The 18010-nt window shown below is 46.3% G+C and overlaps 1 protein-coding gene across 1 annotated transcript in view; it reads right to left on the bottom strand.

The window, feature by feature from the left end:
* Window positions 1-18010, bottom strand: part of LOC147104275 (clustered mitochondria protein homolog) — an 83275-nt gene that overhangs the window by 26792 nt on the left and 38473 nt on the right. Inside the window, exons 7-11 of the mRNA XM_085961469.1 lie at window positions 17575-17700; window positions 16414-16561; window positions 14962-15054; window positions 4571-5265; window positions 1688-1785 (exon numbers count right to left, since the gene is read on the bottom strand). Coding sequence (XP_085817595.1) covers window positions 1688-1785; window positions 4571-5265; window positions 14962-15054; window positions 16414-16561; window positions 17575-17700 — 1160 coding nt within the window. The remainder of the gene's footprint in view (window positions 1-1687; window positions 1786-4570; window positions 5266-14961; window positions 15055-16413; window positions 16562-17574; window positions 17701-18010) is intronic.

Genomic DNA, 18010 nt, shown 5'->3' with positions numbered 1-18010 from the left:
CAGTATCTGCATTTTATGTAGAAGACTATGTGGATGGCCGTTAGGAAAACAAGGCTATCCTCGGCATCCACGGCTGCAGACTCCACGGAGAAAGCTTCTAGAGCAAAGGAGCTCCTCAGCCCAGGCACCTCAACATCGGTTTGCTGTTCATCAGCTGTCACCGCCACCTAAAAATCAAAAAATGTGTGTATTGTGGCTTCGGCGCAATGAAACAGTGCGTGCACAAGGGCAATGGTCATGCACATTGCTTGAAATGGTACATTCCCGAGGGTGCAGCAGTTCCCAGCTGAGGTGCATTCCATGCTTGAGGGGTTGCAAAAAAATTGCGTGCAACAGTGATGAGTACACTAGCCTTTGCTTCCCTCCTTGTACCAGTCTATTTCTTAAATTTGCAGGCAAGTAAGAGGGACCTGGATAACTGCATTGACCAAGGCCGAGACCTCCCTCAATGCAGATGGCACTTGTGCTTGTACTGGAATGTAGTCTTCAGCCCCGTAGAGGGTCATCCAGCCCCCATGTAGTGCACCTCCTGCTCCAGCATCTCCAATGCTTCAGCACCGAAGGGAGCGGTTTTACCCAAATGGTTGCATTGTGAACAATTACTCCCATGTTTTCTGTTACCGCCACAACTTCCCCTTTTACGGCAAGCAGCAGCTTTTTAAGATTTTGCGCTCCCCAACCAAGTGTGCTGTGTGCCAAGCGCTCCAGGCAAGCTTTTCCTGTGCTTGTAGTCTGTTCAAACAAGACGCATGGCTTACAGTCACAAAATCATCACAGCACCCCACGCTCTGGTGCAAGTGCACCTGCACCACTGATGTAGAGATAGAATTATTTTTCCATTATAAAAAGAAAGAGCTTGCGTTCTTTTGAAGGGCAGTCACTTGTTTTGTAGGCAAACGCAGCCGCTAATTTGCGCACAGCAAGGTCCCATAAACAGCAAATGAGATAAATGACCAGTTAATCGGTTTTGGTTGTTTTTGTTGAGGTTGGCCAGGACTTGGGGGACATCTGCTCTTCTCCGAATGGTGCCACGCAACCACTCAACAGACAGAAGAGGCCTCAGTTTAAGAGTAAAAACAGCATGGATGACACTACAGCACTCCCTTGTTACTGCACTGACATGTGGGCCTAGCTTATGTGGTCAAGTGCTGAAGTGAGACTTGAAATCACAACCATCTGACTCAGAGGCAAGAGTGCTACCGCTGAGCAATGCTGACAATTATCACAAAATCTGGGCTATTATCTATTTGCTATATTGACATAAGACTGCATTCCGGAACTTTATTCTCAAGCAATATATAGAGTGTGGGGGATGGGTTCAATCCTGAGCGTACCCATACCCCACATCAACCCTCACAATGTCAGTATTGAGTAATCTCACAGAACCCACCCTATCAAGGGAGTGTTTTTTGTTGATCAGAATTCAACTCAATTGCAGTATGCTGGAGCTGTGATTTGTGATCTTAGGACTCTGACAGTATCCTAGAACTCAGAGTTCACTTGTATTTCCCACACCAGCATTGTTGACATTTTTCACATGCAGTATGCAGCGCTCTCCACCAATCTAGACATCACCGCCAATGCCTGCTCCACAACTCTCCCATCTACCATTTCCCTCCCCCCCACCCCACCCACCACCCTCCAGCCCCACCCTCAGCTAACTTCTGGAAGCACTGGACTCCCTTACCATAATTTTCTGTTGCGCTCTCTCCATCCTCCATTAAACTCTTTCTTCTGTCACTTCTGCGCATTTTCTCCTTCAAGAGCTTTGCAAACTGCGTGTGCCTAAAGTATGAAAAACAGCCGAACGGAACACGAGCAGAGATGGTAAGTTGGTGGTTAGCAGCAGCAGCACGGTCAATATTACAGAACATGGGCTTCCTACTGTACGTTCAAGAAACAAAAAGTGTCCTGTTGGGAGATATCATTTCAAAATCTAGAAGGATTTGGCGCACTGATGTTGCAAAGCGATGAACTGCGCAGTAACAGGTCTCACAAATATATCTGCATGTGGCACATCTCCATTTGTACCCGCACTTGTAGAAAATGCCAAGTAGAGGATGGGCACTCTGCACCAGGTGATGAGGTGGGAACCAGTGGTCAAGTCTCCTGGTCTACACACGGCATCTCATGGCTTTGGCAGAGGCCTGGGAGCAGGTTACCTGGTCACTCCGAGAAATCAGAACAATTGAAGAACACAGGAGTTTAACCCGCGTGGGAGCCATGAGATCTTCCTCACACGTGGGATAAGCTCAATATCTATCACTGCTTCATACCGTGTACTATATTTATACCTCACAACATTTTAAACACAAACCAGTTTCAAATATAGTAGAAAAGAAAACTGTTTTCCAAGAGGTTTGTAAATTTTAAACTATGTCCTCCAGGTCTGTGCTCCCAGTCCAAGTGAAATAGTCTGCTTACATCTATCCAATCCAGTCAATCTGAATTTGGGAAAGACTGATCTCACCACACATCTAACCAGGATCTGCACTAGTGTTGTTTGCATTAAAAATATCACCCCACAATGCAGAATGTTGTTCCAACAGCCAGAATTGTTCAAATGCCACATGTGTGTGTTGTACCTACCTCATGGTTTGTCCAGACTACTAATAAAGCTGGGTCACCATATTCAGTTTATAATTTTAGTTGTATTACTATTTGATGACAATAGGCTAAAGCTAAAGACATACCCATGTGGAGGAGAGAAATAAAAAAAGAGGGGGGGGAAAGCAAAGAGGCCCCGCCACACCATAGCATGCTTAGATACTTCCCAGCAGATGGCTACTCAGCAGGAGTGACAGGAGTGCAGTATATGCCATGGGGAGAAAATCTAAAACAATGCAAGTCTGCTGACAGAGTAACATTTTAAATAAGGCTTTGTGATATCTTTTTGGAGTTACTGGATATCAGCCCCAGATGGTGGTAGGGGTGCTACAATTGGCCCAATTATGCCAAGCCTTGAGGGAGGGTAGGGAATTAGACAATATTCCTTCTTCTAACCACTATTCAGTGGAAAGTGCACATTTATAGATGTCAGGTGACATCAGGATCTGGCTTGGTTTTGATGCACCCTCCAAACAACACAGGTTGGTTGGATTCACACAAGTAGAACAGCCACTTGGTGCCAGGTCCTCAAGGTCAGCTCGTGCCATTGAGGTCTAGAACCATAGCCCTGCACAGAGTAAGAAACAAGACATTTGATGAAACAACAGAGAATTGATAAAGGAAATGGAGTGGATGTGATTTACATGAATTCTCACAAAACATTGATAAGAAACTATTCAAGAGACTCTCCCCAAAAAGACTATTATTGCAAAGTCAATTGAAAACTTAAACAGAGATTGCTAGATTTTTGTTAGGCAAGGGTATTAAGGGTTACAGAACCAAGGTAGGTTGAGAGGCAAGGTACAGATCAGCCATGATCTATTTGAATGGCAGAACAGGAGAGAGAGGTTTTTTCTTTTTTAATTTGTTCCTGGGATGTGGGCATTGCTGGCAAGGCCAGCATTTATTGCCCATCCCTAATTGCCTTCTTGAACCGCTGAAGTCCGTGTGGTGAAGTTACTCCCAACAGTGCTGTTAGGGAGGGAGTTCCAGGATTTTGACCTAGCGACGATGAAGGAATGGCGATATATTTCCAAATCAGGATGGTGTGTAACTTGGAGGGAACTTGCAGATGATGGTGTTTCCACGCACCTACTGCCCTTGTCCTTCTAGGTGGTAGAGGTCGTGGGTTTGGGAGGTGCTGTTGAAGAAGCCTTGGCAAATTGCTGCAGTGCATTTTGTAGATGGTACACACTGCAGGCACGGTGTGCCGGTGGTGGAGGGAGTGAATGTTTAAGGTTGAATGGTCTACTTCTGTTCCAAAGTTCTTATGACAAAGATAATGGCACATGGAAATGAGGAGACTGTGGCCATACGAAGAGAGAGATGGTTGGAGGATAGAAAGCAAACGGTAGGGGTGAAAGAAAACTTCTCAAGCTGGAAAGAGGTGTTAAGAGTGTTCCACAGGTATTCAAGTTTGGGGTTCTCATGTATTATATACATAAATAATTTGGATTATTTATATATACACAGTAAATTAAATATTGAAATTTGCTGATTACAACAAAATGGGATGAGGATTGTGAAAGATTGCAGGAGGACATCAATAGGCTAGTATGTAGGTGACAGAGGCAGTTCAATATGGATAAAATGTAAAATAAGACCTTTTGAAACCAAGAATAGGAAAGGAAATACACCTTAAATGGTAGAGTTTAAAATGAAGTAGCAGAGCAGAAGAACCTTGGTGTACAACTTTATAGGTTGCTAAAAAGGCGGTAGTGCAAGTAGATAAGGACATTAAAAGAAAAGCAAAATCAAGGATGTAAAAGCAAGGGAATTAAATAGTTGCTTTAAAAAGAAATATTCAAAGGGTATTAAAAGGCAAGCTGCAGAGTGGGAGTGGGATCAGACTAGGTGGTTTATGTGGAGAAATACACCAGCACTGACTGGATTGACCAAAAGACCTGATTCTGTGCTGTAACATTCTGTGATCCTCTACACATTACATTAGATAAAACATTACTTATGTTGGATGAAATTCTCCACCAGTTCCGGTCGTAAGCAACACAGTTTATGTCGATATTCCTTCGGGAATCCTAATCTTCGACATTCCTCTTGCAACTCTTCACCGGCTACCGGCAGGAAGTTCAGATCCGAGGGGAATGTCCGGAACAGATCCAGAAGGTAGTGTCGCCCGTCATTGCCCACAATCCCTTTGCAGTCCACGGAAGAGCACAGCAGGACGGGCTGCTCTCTTTCATTCAGGACCAGATGCTTCTGAATCCGCAGGGGCGTGGAGGTTTTCAGCAACAGGTTGATGTACTCAAGATCAGTGGTGACACTTTTCCCGAAATCTATCGATCCATACACCACATTCTGCTCCTGCTCACGTTCCAGAATTCCAGGGATAATGGACTGTGCAATTACCCGATAACCCCGGTAATCCACGATTACGGTCCCCAGCACGTGCAGACCCTCCACATCCAGATTACTATAAGCTTGGATCCCTTTCAAATCATTGCTCGACGCGACGTAGGCAGCGTGATCCCCCCCAGACTCCTTATAGTTGTCCCGGATGTCGAATCCAAAACTGAAGAAAATGTTGTTCCAGATGAACATCTGCATTTTGGTATATTCTCCCGGGTTGATGGCCATGATGTTCCCATCAACAACCGCCATCGCACCACGAGTAGCAGCTGCAACAAAATCACTGTTCACCTAGTTGGAAATAAAAAGGGCATCTTAATTGGTTACTCTGTTTGGTGGAGTATCTGTTTGAGGGACAGTCTTTAATGCAGAGAAAGCCATCTGCTGTGCCCCACTGGGAAGCTACTTGTACCTAGCACACAGCCCAGGTGCACGTTCAGCCAAAGCTGTAAAAACCATCCTAGGTCTCCAATGTGGTGGCAGAGTGGGTCCTATGCCGTCTGGAAACAATGGAGGCTGACCCCGTTGGAAAACCCGGGGTCAGCAAATTTAAATAACGCTGGCGTGACGAGGGGGAGATTCCCACCAAGGGCCCAGATACACCCGGGACAACCTGGAAAATTTGGGAAGGGGGCAGACCAAGGCCGCAACATCCCTGTTGAAAGGGCAGCGTGCAGTTAAAGGGCTGGGCAGGCGCTTGGAAGAGGCTGGAGCTACAGAAAGGAAAAGGGAATCATCCGACGTCCCGAAGGCTGATGTGGAAGTGCTGATGGCGCAAATTAGAGAAAGGAGGGTTGCAATCATTGGAGTACCTGGGAAGAAGCCATCACATGCAGCAACACAGGCTTTATGAAAGGAAGCGGCTATGAGTAGGGCCTCCTAAACCCTCACTAGGTCAGCAAAGTTACGAGTATTTCCAGAAGAGTAACAGGGCAGATAACGGAATCATACAGAAGCACGTGAATATTCCTTAGAATCGTTATAATTGCCATTTGGGGTATCACACAGCACCATATTCTTTGTCCCAGAAGCAAAATCATTTGGCAGCATTCATAGTGTGTCTCACATCCTGTAATGCGTGCTAGCATGTTGAAGTCTCACATCCTAGGTGCTAGCTCTATTAGACCTACCCTTGCTATCAGCCATTCAGGATTCCTTACTGATTGTGACTGAAGGATCTGGGAACTGCAGCAACTAATGAACACTGTGCATTTCTCCTGCAGGAGGAGAAGGCAACGCACAATGCCAGGGAACACCAGGCCACTGGAGGAAGACGTGCCAACACCTAGCATTTAACAGCAATGGCCATAATTGGTTTCAACTCTGACCTGGCAGTTGGGGGACAGAGATGTGCCACCATGAGTGCATAAAAACTATGCATTCTTCAGTCTCTTCACCAGTTGCCACTTAATTCATAATCATATACTTTGTGGGTCTCTGAAGATAGAATGCTGCTAACAGTACTGTTTCTTTCCTCTAGAGGCTGCAAGCCAGGATACAGCAGAGAAGATCAAGTCCTTGCAGTTTCCTCCTAAACTGTTAAGCTGAGTCTTAACATTATGACCCAGATAAAAGAAACCACAAAGTGTGTAGACAGCTCAGGTGACAGACAATAACTTGCTGTCGTTTTTCTAAGTAATGCGTACATACAAAAACAACATGTTGATCTTTGCGGTTTTCAAGCATAAAAGCAGTTGCTTTTTGCTGTAAAAAAACAAATTCTTTCGACCTTGAGGGAAGAAGGATTTCTCCGGGTGTGCACTTGAATAAAGCGATCGTTGTACCGTACCAAAGTCTCCTTTTCAACCACAACAGATTTGGCATAGTCGGCAGAATACCCATATCGGATCCACAAGACCGTATGGTCGAGTATAATTTTTATGCCTTACTTGATCGGAACGGTGGAAAGGATAACAAGCGGGTATCCGTGAATCGGTAAGTTGTGGGGACCAGCAAGGTCGGACAGTACAGAGACTGAGGAGTCTCAGAGTTGGTCAGAGCCGACCCACGGCAGCAGGCCGAGAGAGAGCCGAGCTGTGGGAGCTGGTCAGAACCACAAAAAAGATAAAGGGTTGCAGACACCGTGCTGGTCAGAATAGAACCGCGCAGGCTGGAGATGCCGAGCTGGTCAGAGTAGAACCGCGCAGGCTGGAGATGCCGCGCTGGTCAATGGAACCGCGCAGGCTGGAGATGCCAAGCTGGTCAGTAGAATAGAGAATTGCGAGAAGGCGGCATGCCACAGACAGAAAAGCCGGACCTGGACTGGGGACCTGATGGTTGGGACCCGGACAGATGCCCGGAAGTCCAGAAAGTATGGTGGGTAGCACAAAAGAAGGACAAGGAAGGGAAAGCCGTAGTAATACTCACCAATCTGTATTTAGGACTATGTAGACGAGTAAAAAAAAAATTTTTTTTAATCGGCTCCACAAAACCCAAGAAAGGACAGAAAAGGTAGCGGCCTTGTCGCCACCATACAACAGTAGTGACGATGACGAAGACATTGACTGGAATAACTTAGCGGAGGAAAGGAAGGACAGTGACCCTGGCAAAAGGGGCCAAGGGAACTCTGGACCCAACACCAGCCGAACAACCGGTCTGGGAACTGGTGGTCGAGCTGACTCAAATAGGTAGTGGCGACCCCCATCGAAACCAGTAAAGAACTAGACCCCCGCCTATTTAAAGAAGCAAATCTGGGGGGGGCCACCAGTGTCAGATGTTAATAGATACGGGGGCATCGGTCTCAATTACGGATTTAGACCTCCCGACCACCTCTCAAACTATTTTGGTGACTGGGGTGGGGGGGGAAGTAACATTAAAGCTCAAGAATACTGAAGGTACTATCCTAGGGATGGACCTATTAAGGGAATTAGGGACCATTATAGACCCAAAAGAGGGGAGGATCATAGAAAGAGAAAGGGAGGCACAGTGGCTGCCTTAATGGCCAGTAATGAAGACCCTTGGGAACAGCATGGACCCTGGGGAATCTTGTGTCAACAAGTTAGTGGGGTATGGGCAAAACATAAACAGGACTGTGGGAAAGTGGTAATGGAACCCGTCCACGTCCCTGGACCAGAGCACACCCCGCGCAAACAACACCCTATAAAAAGGGAAGCACAGGAAGCGGTGGTTAGAATAGTGAAATAATTAGAGGAACGAGCAGTAGTGAGAGAAACCCAATCCACCACAAATTCACGGGTGTGGCTGGTAGGGAAGCCGGACGGCTCATACCGTTTAACGATAGATTCAGGAATTTTGTGGAAGGATTCGCCGAAAAGGCAGAACCCAACCAGAGACTAGTTAAAGGGGGTCATCCACTGGGCGCCCCGGTAGAACGGGGATAGGAACAAGATAAGGCTTATAGCGAGTTAAAACGGGCTTTAGTACAGGCCCCGGCATTAGGACTTCCTTGTATGGGAAAGCCGTTCCAGCTGTTTGTACATAATGAGTGTGGCTATTATAGTACAGTACTAGCCCAGGAACATGGGATAGGATCAGACCTGTAGCATACCTTTCCACCAAAGAATCACCAGTGGCGAAAGGACTGCCCCGATGTATTGCGGCCATAGCCTGTGCCACATGGGCAGTTAAGGCTAGCGAACCGATAGTGATGACAGGAGAAATTATATTGCACACCAGAGTAGAGTTATTGAACACTGGGAAACTGAGAATGGTCTCAGACAGCAGGCAAGCAGCATGGGAAGCCATCTTGTTACCTAGAGATAAATCGATAGTGAAAGACAGTAGGGTTAACCCAGCGGTAGGTATGCTGACAGAAGGAGAGCACAACTGTGTGACAGAATTAGAAACAGACTTCTACAGTATACTAAAAAGGAGGAATTAGAGGAGGCAGAAATGACGTTGTCGATGGGTCTTGACGATATGTGGACGGGGGTCCACATACTGGATGGGCAGTCGTAAACGGAGAAGGAGAAATAATATTGCAAGGAAAACTGCCAGGGGAAATGTCAGCCCAAGTAGCAGAATTGAGGGCAGGGCAGCCAATATTTATACGGACAGTAGATATGCCTCTGGAGTGGTACATGACTATATGACAGACTGGAGTGGGAGAGGGTACATCACTTCAAGTGGAGGAGCGGTACAGCATGAGAAAGTAGTAAAGGCATTAGTGGAAGCTACAAAACTACCTCAAGAAGCAGCAGTAATTAAGGTGAAAGCTCATCAGAAAGGAAGTGATCCCTTACAAGTAGGCAAGACGAGCGGCGCTAGAGGCACCCATGTATCGGGTGGTAGTGGCCGCCTTAGGACCAGAGGAAGTTAACATAGTAGAATTACACAAAGATACCCCAGTCGGGGAAAGAATTATTGCTTGGTAATTATTGACACGATGGGTGAAGGCTGTTGCCACCCGAGACTGCTCAGCTAATACCGTAGCGCGGATAGGAGCTGAAGAAATCATCCCAAGGCGGGGAGTACCTTTGCAGATAAAGACAGGGGAACACATTTTACAGGGCAAGTGGTAAAGGCAGTGTGCCAACTAATGGGGATAAAACAGAAATTCCACATATCCTACCACCTCCAGAGTTCGGGGATGATAGAACGCATGAATCGGACCCTAAAAAGAGCATTAGTCAAGGCCATGACAGAGACAGGTAAAGGATGGGCAGACTTACTGCCAAGTATATTGATGGCACGGAGGGCCACGCCAAATAGGACTGTAGGACTAACACCCTACGAATGATGACTGGTCGTGCAGGAGACTGCCAGGGGATGTTGTGACAGGAAGTGAGGATGTAGGACCAGCCCAAGAACGAGCCAAGAGGTTTGTGAGGTAACTATGTCGGCAGCTGCATGGTTTACGGTGTAAAGTTGTGGACAAACAGGCGATCCGCGATTTGGAAACCGATGTGATGGAGGAAAAAGCTAAAGGTGCCAGAAGTAGGACAAGTAAATAACTGGGTCCCGGTGACAACCGGATACCCGTATGCATTTTTGCTTTCCAGATATCACCAGGATAAACCAGCGAGTGCTTGTTGCTTCTGCTGTGCCACATGGCTTTCGCTGAAGGAGCATGTATGACTTATTTTACGAGTACCATGCATGACAAATTTGATACCTGGTTGGGTGATTATACTGCATCTGCCATGCATCTGCCCAATGTGTATAAATGCGAGGTTATCCACTTTGGTGGCAAAAACAGGAAGGCAGATTATTATCTGAACAGCAATAGATTGGGAGAAGGGGAAGTGCAACGAGACCTGGGTGTCCTTGTGCACCAGTCGCTGAAGGTAAGCATGCAGATGCAGCAGGCAGTTAAAGTGGCAAATGGTATGTTGGCCTTCACAGCGAGAGGATTCCAGTACAGGAGCAAGGATGTCTTGCTGCAGTTGTACAGGGCCCTTGGTGAGACCACACCTTGAGTATTGTGTGCAGTTTTGGTCGCCTTATCTGGGGAAGGATGTTCTTACCATGGAGGGAGTGCAGCGAAGATTCACCAGACTGATACCTGGGATGGCAGGAATGACGTATGAAGAGAGATTGGGTCGATTGGGCTTGTATTCGCTAGAGTTTAGAAGAATGAGAGGGGATCTCATTGAAACTTATAAAATTCTAACAGGACTAGACAGAGGAAGGATGTTCCCGATGGCAGGGGAGTCCAGAACCAGGGGTCACAGTCTAAGGATAAGGGGTAAGCCATTTAGGACTGAGATGAAGAGGAATTTCTTCACCCAGAGAGTGGTGAACCTGTGGAATTCTCTACCACACAAGGCAGTGGAGGCCAATTCATTAAATATATTCAAGGAGTTAGATATATTTCTTAAGGCTAAAGGGATATGGGGAGAAAGCAGGGACAGGGTACTGAATTTGGATGATCAGCCATGATCTCATTAAATGGCGGAACAGGCTAGAGGGGCCGAATGGCCTACTCCTATCTTCTATGTTTCTATGATGTTATAGGCACCTACGAGGAACTCGCCTTTAATCAAACAGGGACTGGGAAAGGAAAAATGGTGCAACAAGTAGTATCCGTAGCAGTGAGTAACTTCATATGTACTGAGTGTCCAGTCGGGCACGAGCATCCCGCAACAGCAGGAGGCACAGATCTGTGGCGTACATGGCATTGGAACCAGGACCGGATTGGACATTCTGAATGTGATAATGTGACAATGTGCGCTCGGCCGGTCGGAGGGACCGGAGAACGGACTGGTGTTAGTAAAGGAAGATAAGATTTTGTATGATAATGTATACATGAGTTGGTACCTGTAGTGTTGAACATTACAGATGTAGGGTTACCGTCCTGGTGCTCGGGGAAAAAACCAGAGCGTTATACTCCACCCTGTTGGGCAGGGTAATGAAACAAATGGCACAATTCTATGGGGGATGGGCACCAAGTCGGGCAGGCCAAGGGACTCCCAATGAACAAAAGAACAGGTGACTAACGCGGAGCCTGGACTTCACTTATGGATTCTGGGTTATAGAACAGACACGGGAGAATGCGAGGCAGATCCACCAAGGTGAGGTTCCCTTATGGATCACTAACGAACAGCTTATTAAGCTTACAAGGAAAACAGGGTCCAACACAACCGGTTGCCAACTCAGGGGATTAGTGCGTGTGTATTCTACTGATACCGACTGTATTGTAAAGGAAGGAATGTTGTTGGGAATGGCACTCGCTATACCAGTGCTCACCGTCTCAACCCCACCTCGAGAGTTCTATAGAGTAGAGAACATAGGGGTGATCAGGGAAGGATATAGTGTTAAACATCACAGCACACTTCCCATATGCAGTAAAGATGCGAGGAAAGATGTTAGGGACCACACTGGAAGGATGTAGCATCGCTGGCTCCACAATTGTGTGCCCTCACCCGATCTCTGAGACAGAGGAGGCGAAGTGCGGATTTAATACCACAGCCAATTGTACCATGGAGGCCATGCCAGCCAACATGGAACCAACTCGAGTAGCCTACGTGGGTAAAGGCCAATACTGCGTCACCACATTCCAGACATTTTTCTGGCACGGGTATACCCGATGCCAGCTGGGAAACCAAACAGTGTGCTTTAAACCACAGTTGCCATCACGAGTGGGTAGGGTAGAGCTGGTGGACATACATCAACGAGAAGTAGTTAACCTGGATGCCAAGGAGGACATTCGAGACGAGCTCGAGCAGTACATTAACCAGTGCACCGATCCGATATCCCCACTGCCTGAGCACTTGGATGAAATCAAGGCAGGGTTAGATAAGGCCTACAAGACTTATTATACCCTCCGTCAGAAGAGCGAGGATATAAAAAGACCAGGTCGAGGAAATCCAAGTCACAACTTGGTTGGAGGACTTGTGGAACTGGGGGCTTAATGTACAAATTCACCCCGGATCAGAATAGTCTCCCATGTTTTGGTGGTGGTAATGATCTACATGATTTGTCTCACCTGCACACTCCAGAGAAAGAAGAATAAGGATTTGGTTAAAGCCCTGCAGAAGACTGAAATAGAACCGTTGAGAAATAAGGGAACAGATTGGGAGCAACCAGTGTGAGGCTACATACGAGTACAGGGAAAAGCTAGGCTGAAGTTGCTATTTGCTGGCATTATACCCAGACCTAGCGAAGCCAATGCAAAGTCATTAGAGGCTTAGAGTTAGTGGAATCCGAAGGTTATGGAACCCAGAGGATCCCTGGGACACTCCATAGTCGGAGGAACTATGGGTATGGCTGCCTTGGGCCAGGCGCTTGCTAAGGGCCAAAAAGGGGGGATTGTTAGGGACCTAAACTATTAAGCTGAATCTTAACATTATGACCCAGATAACAAAAACCACAAAGTATGCAAATAGCTCAGGTGACAGGCAATAACTTGTCTGTCGTTTTACTAAGTAATGTGTATGTGCAAAAACAACATGTTGATCTTTGCAGTTGCTTTTTGCTGTAAAAACAGAAATTCTTTCGAGCTTGAGGGAAGAAGGATTTCTCCGGGTGTGCACTTGAATAAAGCGATCGTTGTACCGTACCGAAGTCTCCGCCGAGTCCTTTTCAACCACAACACCATCATTTATCGTCTCCCTTGCGCTCAGTAGCCCAGAGACACCCACTCAAGGGGTACAAATAGTGAGAGATTGACAAGTGGGGAGACACAGAGCACAAGGAAGCCAGAAGATGCAGATGTGGAAGTGGAGCTTGATGTAGTTGAGCGGAGGCGCAAGACAGGTTAGCCCCTAGCTGCAGAGCAAATGTATGATCTCTGGGTCCTGACATGAAGAGAAGGATGCTAGTAGAGAATTGGAGATGCTACGTGGCCTCTCTCAAGATGTGCAGCAAATGGCTAGGATAGCGGTGGATTCCATTGTCCTCCTGTGCTCCAACATCAGAGAGGGGTTCAACTCATTGCAGGGTAGCCGGGAGAAAGTGACAGCTATGGCACCATCTGCAAAGCTTCCCCCGCTTCATGCGCGATCCAGGCAAGTGGAGGCCTTGAATGAAAGACTTCAGTTCTTGAGGGACCGTCTGCCTCAGTCAATGTCAACTTGCAAAGTATATGGGGCAGCACCCGAGAGGGACTAAAGGATATTTTGTTTACTCTCAGGGATTTAAAGGATCTTTCTGATTCCATGAGGTCCACTCGCTCACTGATCGCAGGTTACCAGAATCTTGTTCCCATGACGAGAGTCAGCCTGTCCTGCATTTATCCCGGACCTTGGGGGCCCTGTGAGAAGGTCCAACTCCATCCCAAGAGGAGCGGCCATCTATATCTCAGACCTGTGCGCCTGGGTCTACAAAGCATGCTGGATAGGTAGTGGCTTTCCTCTGGTGCTGCTGGTTTAACCTGGCTTCACTTACAGCCTCCTGCTGTTCCTCTTCTCCAGCATATAATTCATGTAAAGTGGGATTCTCAATAGGAAGCCCACCGAGCAGATCCAAGCTCAATAATGGTCTTGAAATACAGGGATCCCTCCCCAACCGCGGGTTTGCCATATGCGGATTTCACGTAATCACGGTTTCCACTCTGCGACAATTTTTGCCAACCGCGGCAGTGAAATTCGCGTATCCGCGGTTTTTAATGTAGGAACAAGGTAAATAACATGATTTTTATGCTATTTATATGCTTTTTCTATTCTTTTTTATTCTGTTTATAGTGTATTTGCCAACCGCGGTTTTACTAACCACGGGGGTTTTCAGGGACATATCCCCCGCGGTTGGGGAGAGGTTCCTGTATAGAGTGATTCCCAAGGGTAATGCAGAATGTATGAGAAGGCTTCCCGATTTGAAGAGTGAACATTTTTTCCCCCCCCCAGTGAACCCCATATTATGACCAAAAGTCTCCACAAGCAATCTTAGTTTAGCACTGTACCTTTAACCAAGTGCTTCAGCCTTGATGAACAGGTCCTGGCAAACTATGCCTGTTAAACAGCGGCACACATTCTTAAGAGTAGATGGGATGGTGGAAAGGAACAGAAGTGAGTACATGCGCTGTGGTTGCCACTGGGAGGGCAGGCACTTCTTCACATAACTCCGGCTACATTGGCCCCCCCAAAGGTATAATTGCCGACGTACACCTCCCCCAACCTAGAAACAATGCTGCCCTAGTTTAGTTACATTTAATTCAGTTCCAGGAGGCATACAACAATTCTCCAATGTGCCCTGCTAGCTCGTGGCTCAACCCCATGTTTTGCCACACACTGAGGCTGCTGTTCTTAACCCTGCCACTGTGGAAGCCAACAAGCAGAGGCTATATCGTTTCCTTGGGGAGAGCTGGTTCTATTCCCGCCCTTTGAATAAAATTCACCCTATGCTGCTCACACACAACAATGGCTGGATATACATCCAGAAAGTGAGTCTTTAGGCTGAATTCTCAGGTCAGAGAAGGCATGCAAAAAGAGGGAATATATGTGTGATCCCCATCACTGCTGAAAAACGTTACACGATATATGTATAGTATTTCTGCCATTGGCGGAAGGGCTGCATTGCTGTATTTACATGGTGGTGAAATGCATGAGAGACCTCGTGAGGATTATTTGAAGAGGCGTTTCTGTTTCTCACCTTAAAGATTGTTCGCTCCCTCAACACCCGCTGCGCCAGGTCCTGACAGGGCATCTCCCGTGTCAGCTGCAGCTCCTCATTCCAGTCCCGGGTCTTTAGAAAAACAAGACACAGCAAGTCATTCAATAAAAAAAAGAGCAATCGCAGCGTATTACTAACCACGGCTCAAATTTTACAGTTCTAGTTTATTCAGTTATTAAAACACAGTTTCACAAAATATTTTTTGACATGAATTATCAAATCCTTGCCACCCCCAATGCTCAATGAGTAAATGTGCTGCTGAGCCCCACAGACTAAAGGTGGTGCCCGGTTGAATGCGCACTGTAATAAGCAACACGCGACTCTGGTTTGTGTCCAATTTTGGTCCCTGCACATGGTGAAAGATATCAGGGCTCTGGAAAAGGTGCATAGGAAGCTGACCAAAATGATACAAAATTAGAGTCTTAATTATGAAGGCAGACTCCAAGAGTTAGGATTATTTACTCTGGAGAAAAGCAGGGCTGGAGTGGATGCGATTGTGGTTTTTAAAAAGGGATTAGGCTCAATCGATTGGAGATGGCGGGGACAGTAGAACTAGAGGTTATGCATACAAAATCCATGGGCAAAGAGTTAGGTTAGATTCCAGGAAGTATTTATTTTGACAGAAAGTCATTGCCCTCTGGAACAAACTGCTAAACATGGAGGTTGGCAAGTCCTCTGAAAGGGAACTTGATAAGCTCCTTAAAAAAAATATTTCCAATTATACAGGGTAAATTGCTAATTAATTGGGTTTATGAGGAGTTACGAGCTATCACATACTCTTGGAGCTCCAACTGTTGCTTTAGGGAGTCAGAAAGAAATTTCCTAGAGTTCATCCTGAACTAGTTGCAGGTTTTTACTCTCTATTTTTTGCCTCTCCCAGGGCACAGTACAGTTGAGGTGGGTGAATGGTGTATGAGGTTACACTGTTGTCTGCATGGATTGATGGTCTTTTCTCACTGTTCCTCTAATTTGTACGGAGTTAGCTGATCCCAACCAGGACAGTGCGGGGGCATTAACAATATATCCAGTGTCCCTGGGCAAGGGAGAACAAGTAATAATTTAAAAAAAAAAAAAAATCAGCCAACATTCCTGCTGGATAGTGACAGCTGCTAAAAACTGAGCATCCGGTTAAGTACAAGATTGGGCTCGGCTGTGATGGTGCCACAGTCAAATAGCCTGCTGGGTACTGGAAGGCAGCTGACACTCAAGGAACTGTACTCACTGAGCCAGCAGCTTCAGGAGAGCAGGAACAAAAATTTACTATGAAATTCCTGTTGTGCAACCAACTACTGGAATAGAATGTAAACCTTACCTTCTCCACCCCCCCCCCCCCCCACCACCAAGACTTTTTCCAGACACCGGTGTTACCCTCCCTCCCCCACAGCGCTTAACAAAGACCTCTACACCGTAACATTGTTGCCTGCCTGTTACCTGTCCGGAGATATGCTCCTCGTACCCAAGTCGGGAGGTATATGCATCCTCTGCCCTCACACAGTCGATGGTGTGCTGTCTGTGTGGGATGGTCCAGCAGTAGGTCTGGAATGGTGTGGCAATCCTCTCGAATGGGTGACAGTTCACCCTGGAAGTAAAGAATTGAAATCACAAAAAGGCACTACAGCTGTCACATGATCAGAATCTTAAAAAGGTGCCCTACAAAATACAGGGTTGCAACCTGTAGCTGGACTTCACACCCCCACCCCCCCCCCCCCAACAGTAAATTGTATTTGGAGGGTGACAAAAAGCAGTTGGTGGGACACACAGGAAGCATCATCCCCAAGATCAGCACGACCAGCAACTTCCCAAGTAACAAGGAAAAATACTCCTGACTGCCACTAAGAATTACCATAAAGCCTACGAATGTCTTGCTTGAAAGACTATTGCAAATCCAAAAAGGGACAGGACTTTGCTGGGGTCGGCAGATTCAAAGCACAATGGCCCTCAAATTTATTAGTAACTGGTAATCACACAATAAGGCCACCGAAGCAAAAGTATGGCAAATGGAAGAGTTACACAGGAAGAGGACAGACTACTGTGGATAACTTTAATGAGGGGGGAGATCAAATATCTGTTTATACAGGGGTGGTTGCCATTTTGATGTGGGTTAATACTGTTTGAACAATTTGCACAGAACAAAATGTTATTGGGTTCTTTTAGGAAAAATGAAAGAAAGATTGTAATGCTCTAGTCAGATTAGGGGTGGAGAACACAGAGTTGGCTGTTATTCACACTGAACAAAAAAACATTTTTTCAAAAAAATTTTTTTTTATTTTTTATAAAGTGTTGGCTCAAACTTTAGCCTGCATTTTGCAGAGTCCATGAACTTAGCTCCATCACTGTAGAGAGGTACCAAGTGCAAGCTGGACACTTCCCAGAGGTGGGAGGGGGGGAAATTAAATTCACCCTCAAGTGTCAGCTCAGTGATATCAGCCCATCATTATAAGGAGGGTTAGCTGCTTTCTTGATGCATGGACTTGGGGGGGACTGGACAACTGAGTTTTAGGCATTTTAGAAATGGATGCAAAGATCTCTATAGCGTGGTACAACTGGAAAGTTGTTACCCTCCTTAACAGGCACAGTTAGAGCCATTCGTACCTTTTCTTCTGCAAAGTTGAAAAGTTCTTCTTGAACATCGGGCTAATTTGATTCAGAAGATCCACCAGTGAGTGGCACAGCAGGCTAGGAATGCCCGGTTTTGGGTTAAACACATCCACAGTTGATCTAATTTAGAATATATTACAAGACAAACAGCTTTTACTACAGGGTATAGAAAGGAAACAGGACTGGTATGGTTAATGCAACATTCTTGGATTAAGAGGTTGGTTGTTCGGTGACACGTTCTTCACTCTCTGGTTCCCTTCCACTGGATGCACATGCCATTTATTTCCTGCTACCTGGCACCGAATTCCCTCATACTAGACATCTGGGATTGCATGTTTGCCAGGATCAATCTGGAGACACAGGAAGTGCAATCAACTCCTTTGGGGAGAGAGATTAGATATAAATCTCCCTCCACCCACAATAGTCAAAT

Source organism: Somniosus microcephalus, chromosome 19 (genome assembly GCF_052327205.1).
Source record: "Somniosus microcephalus isolate GS21.2 chromosome 19, FLI_Smic_1.0, whole genome shotgun sequence".
NCBI classification, from domain to species: Eukaryota; Metazoa; Chordata; class Chondrichthyes; order Squaliformes; family Somniosidae; genus Somniosus; species Somniosus microcephalus.
The sequence above is the reverse complement of the archived record's forward strand: the minus strand, read 5'-3'. Positions and strand labels throughout refer to the sequence as shown.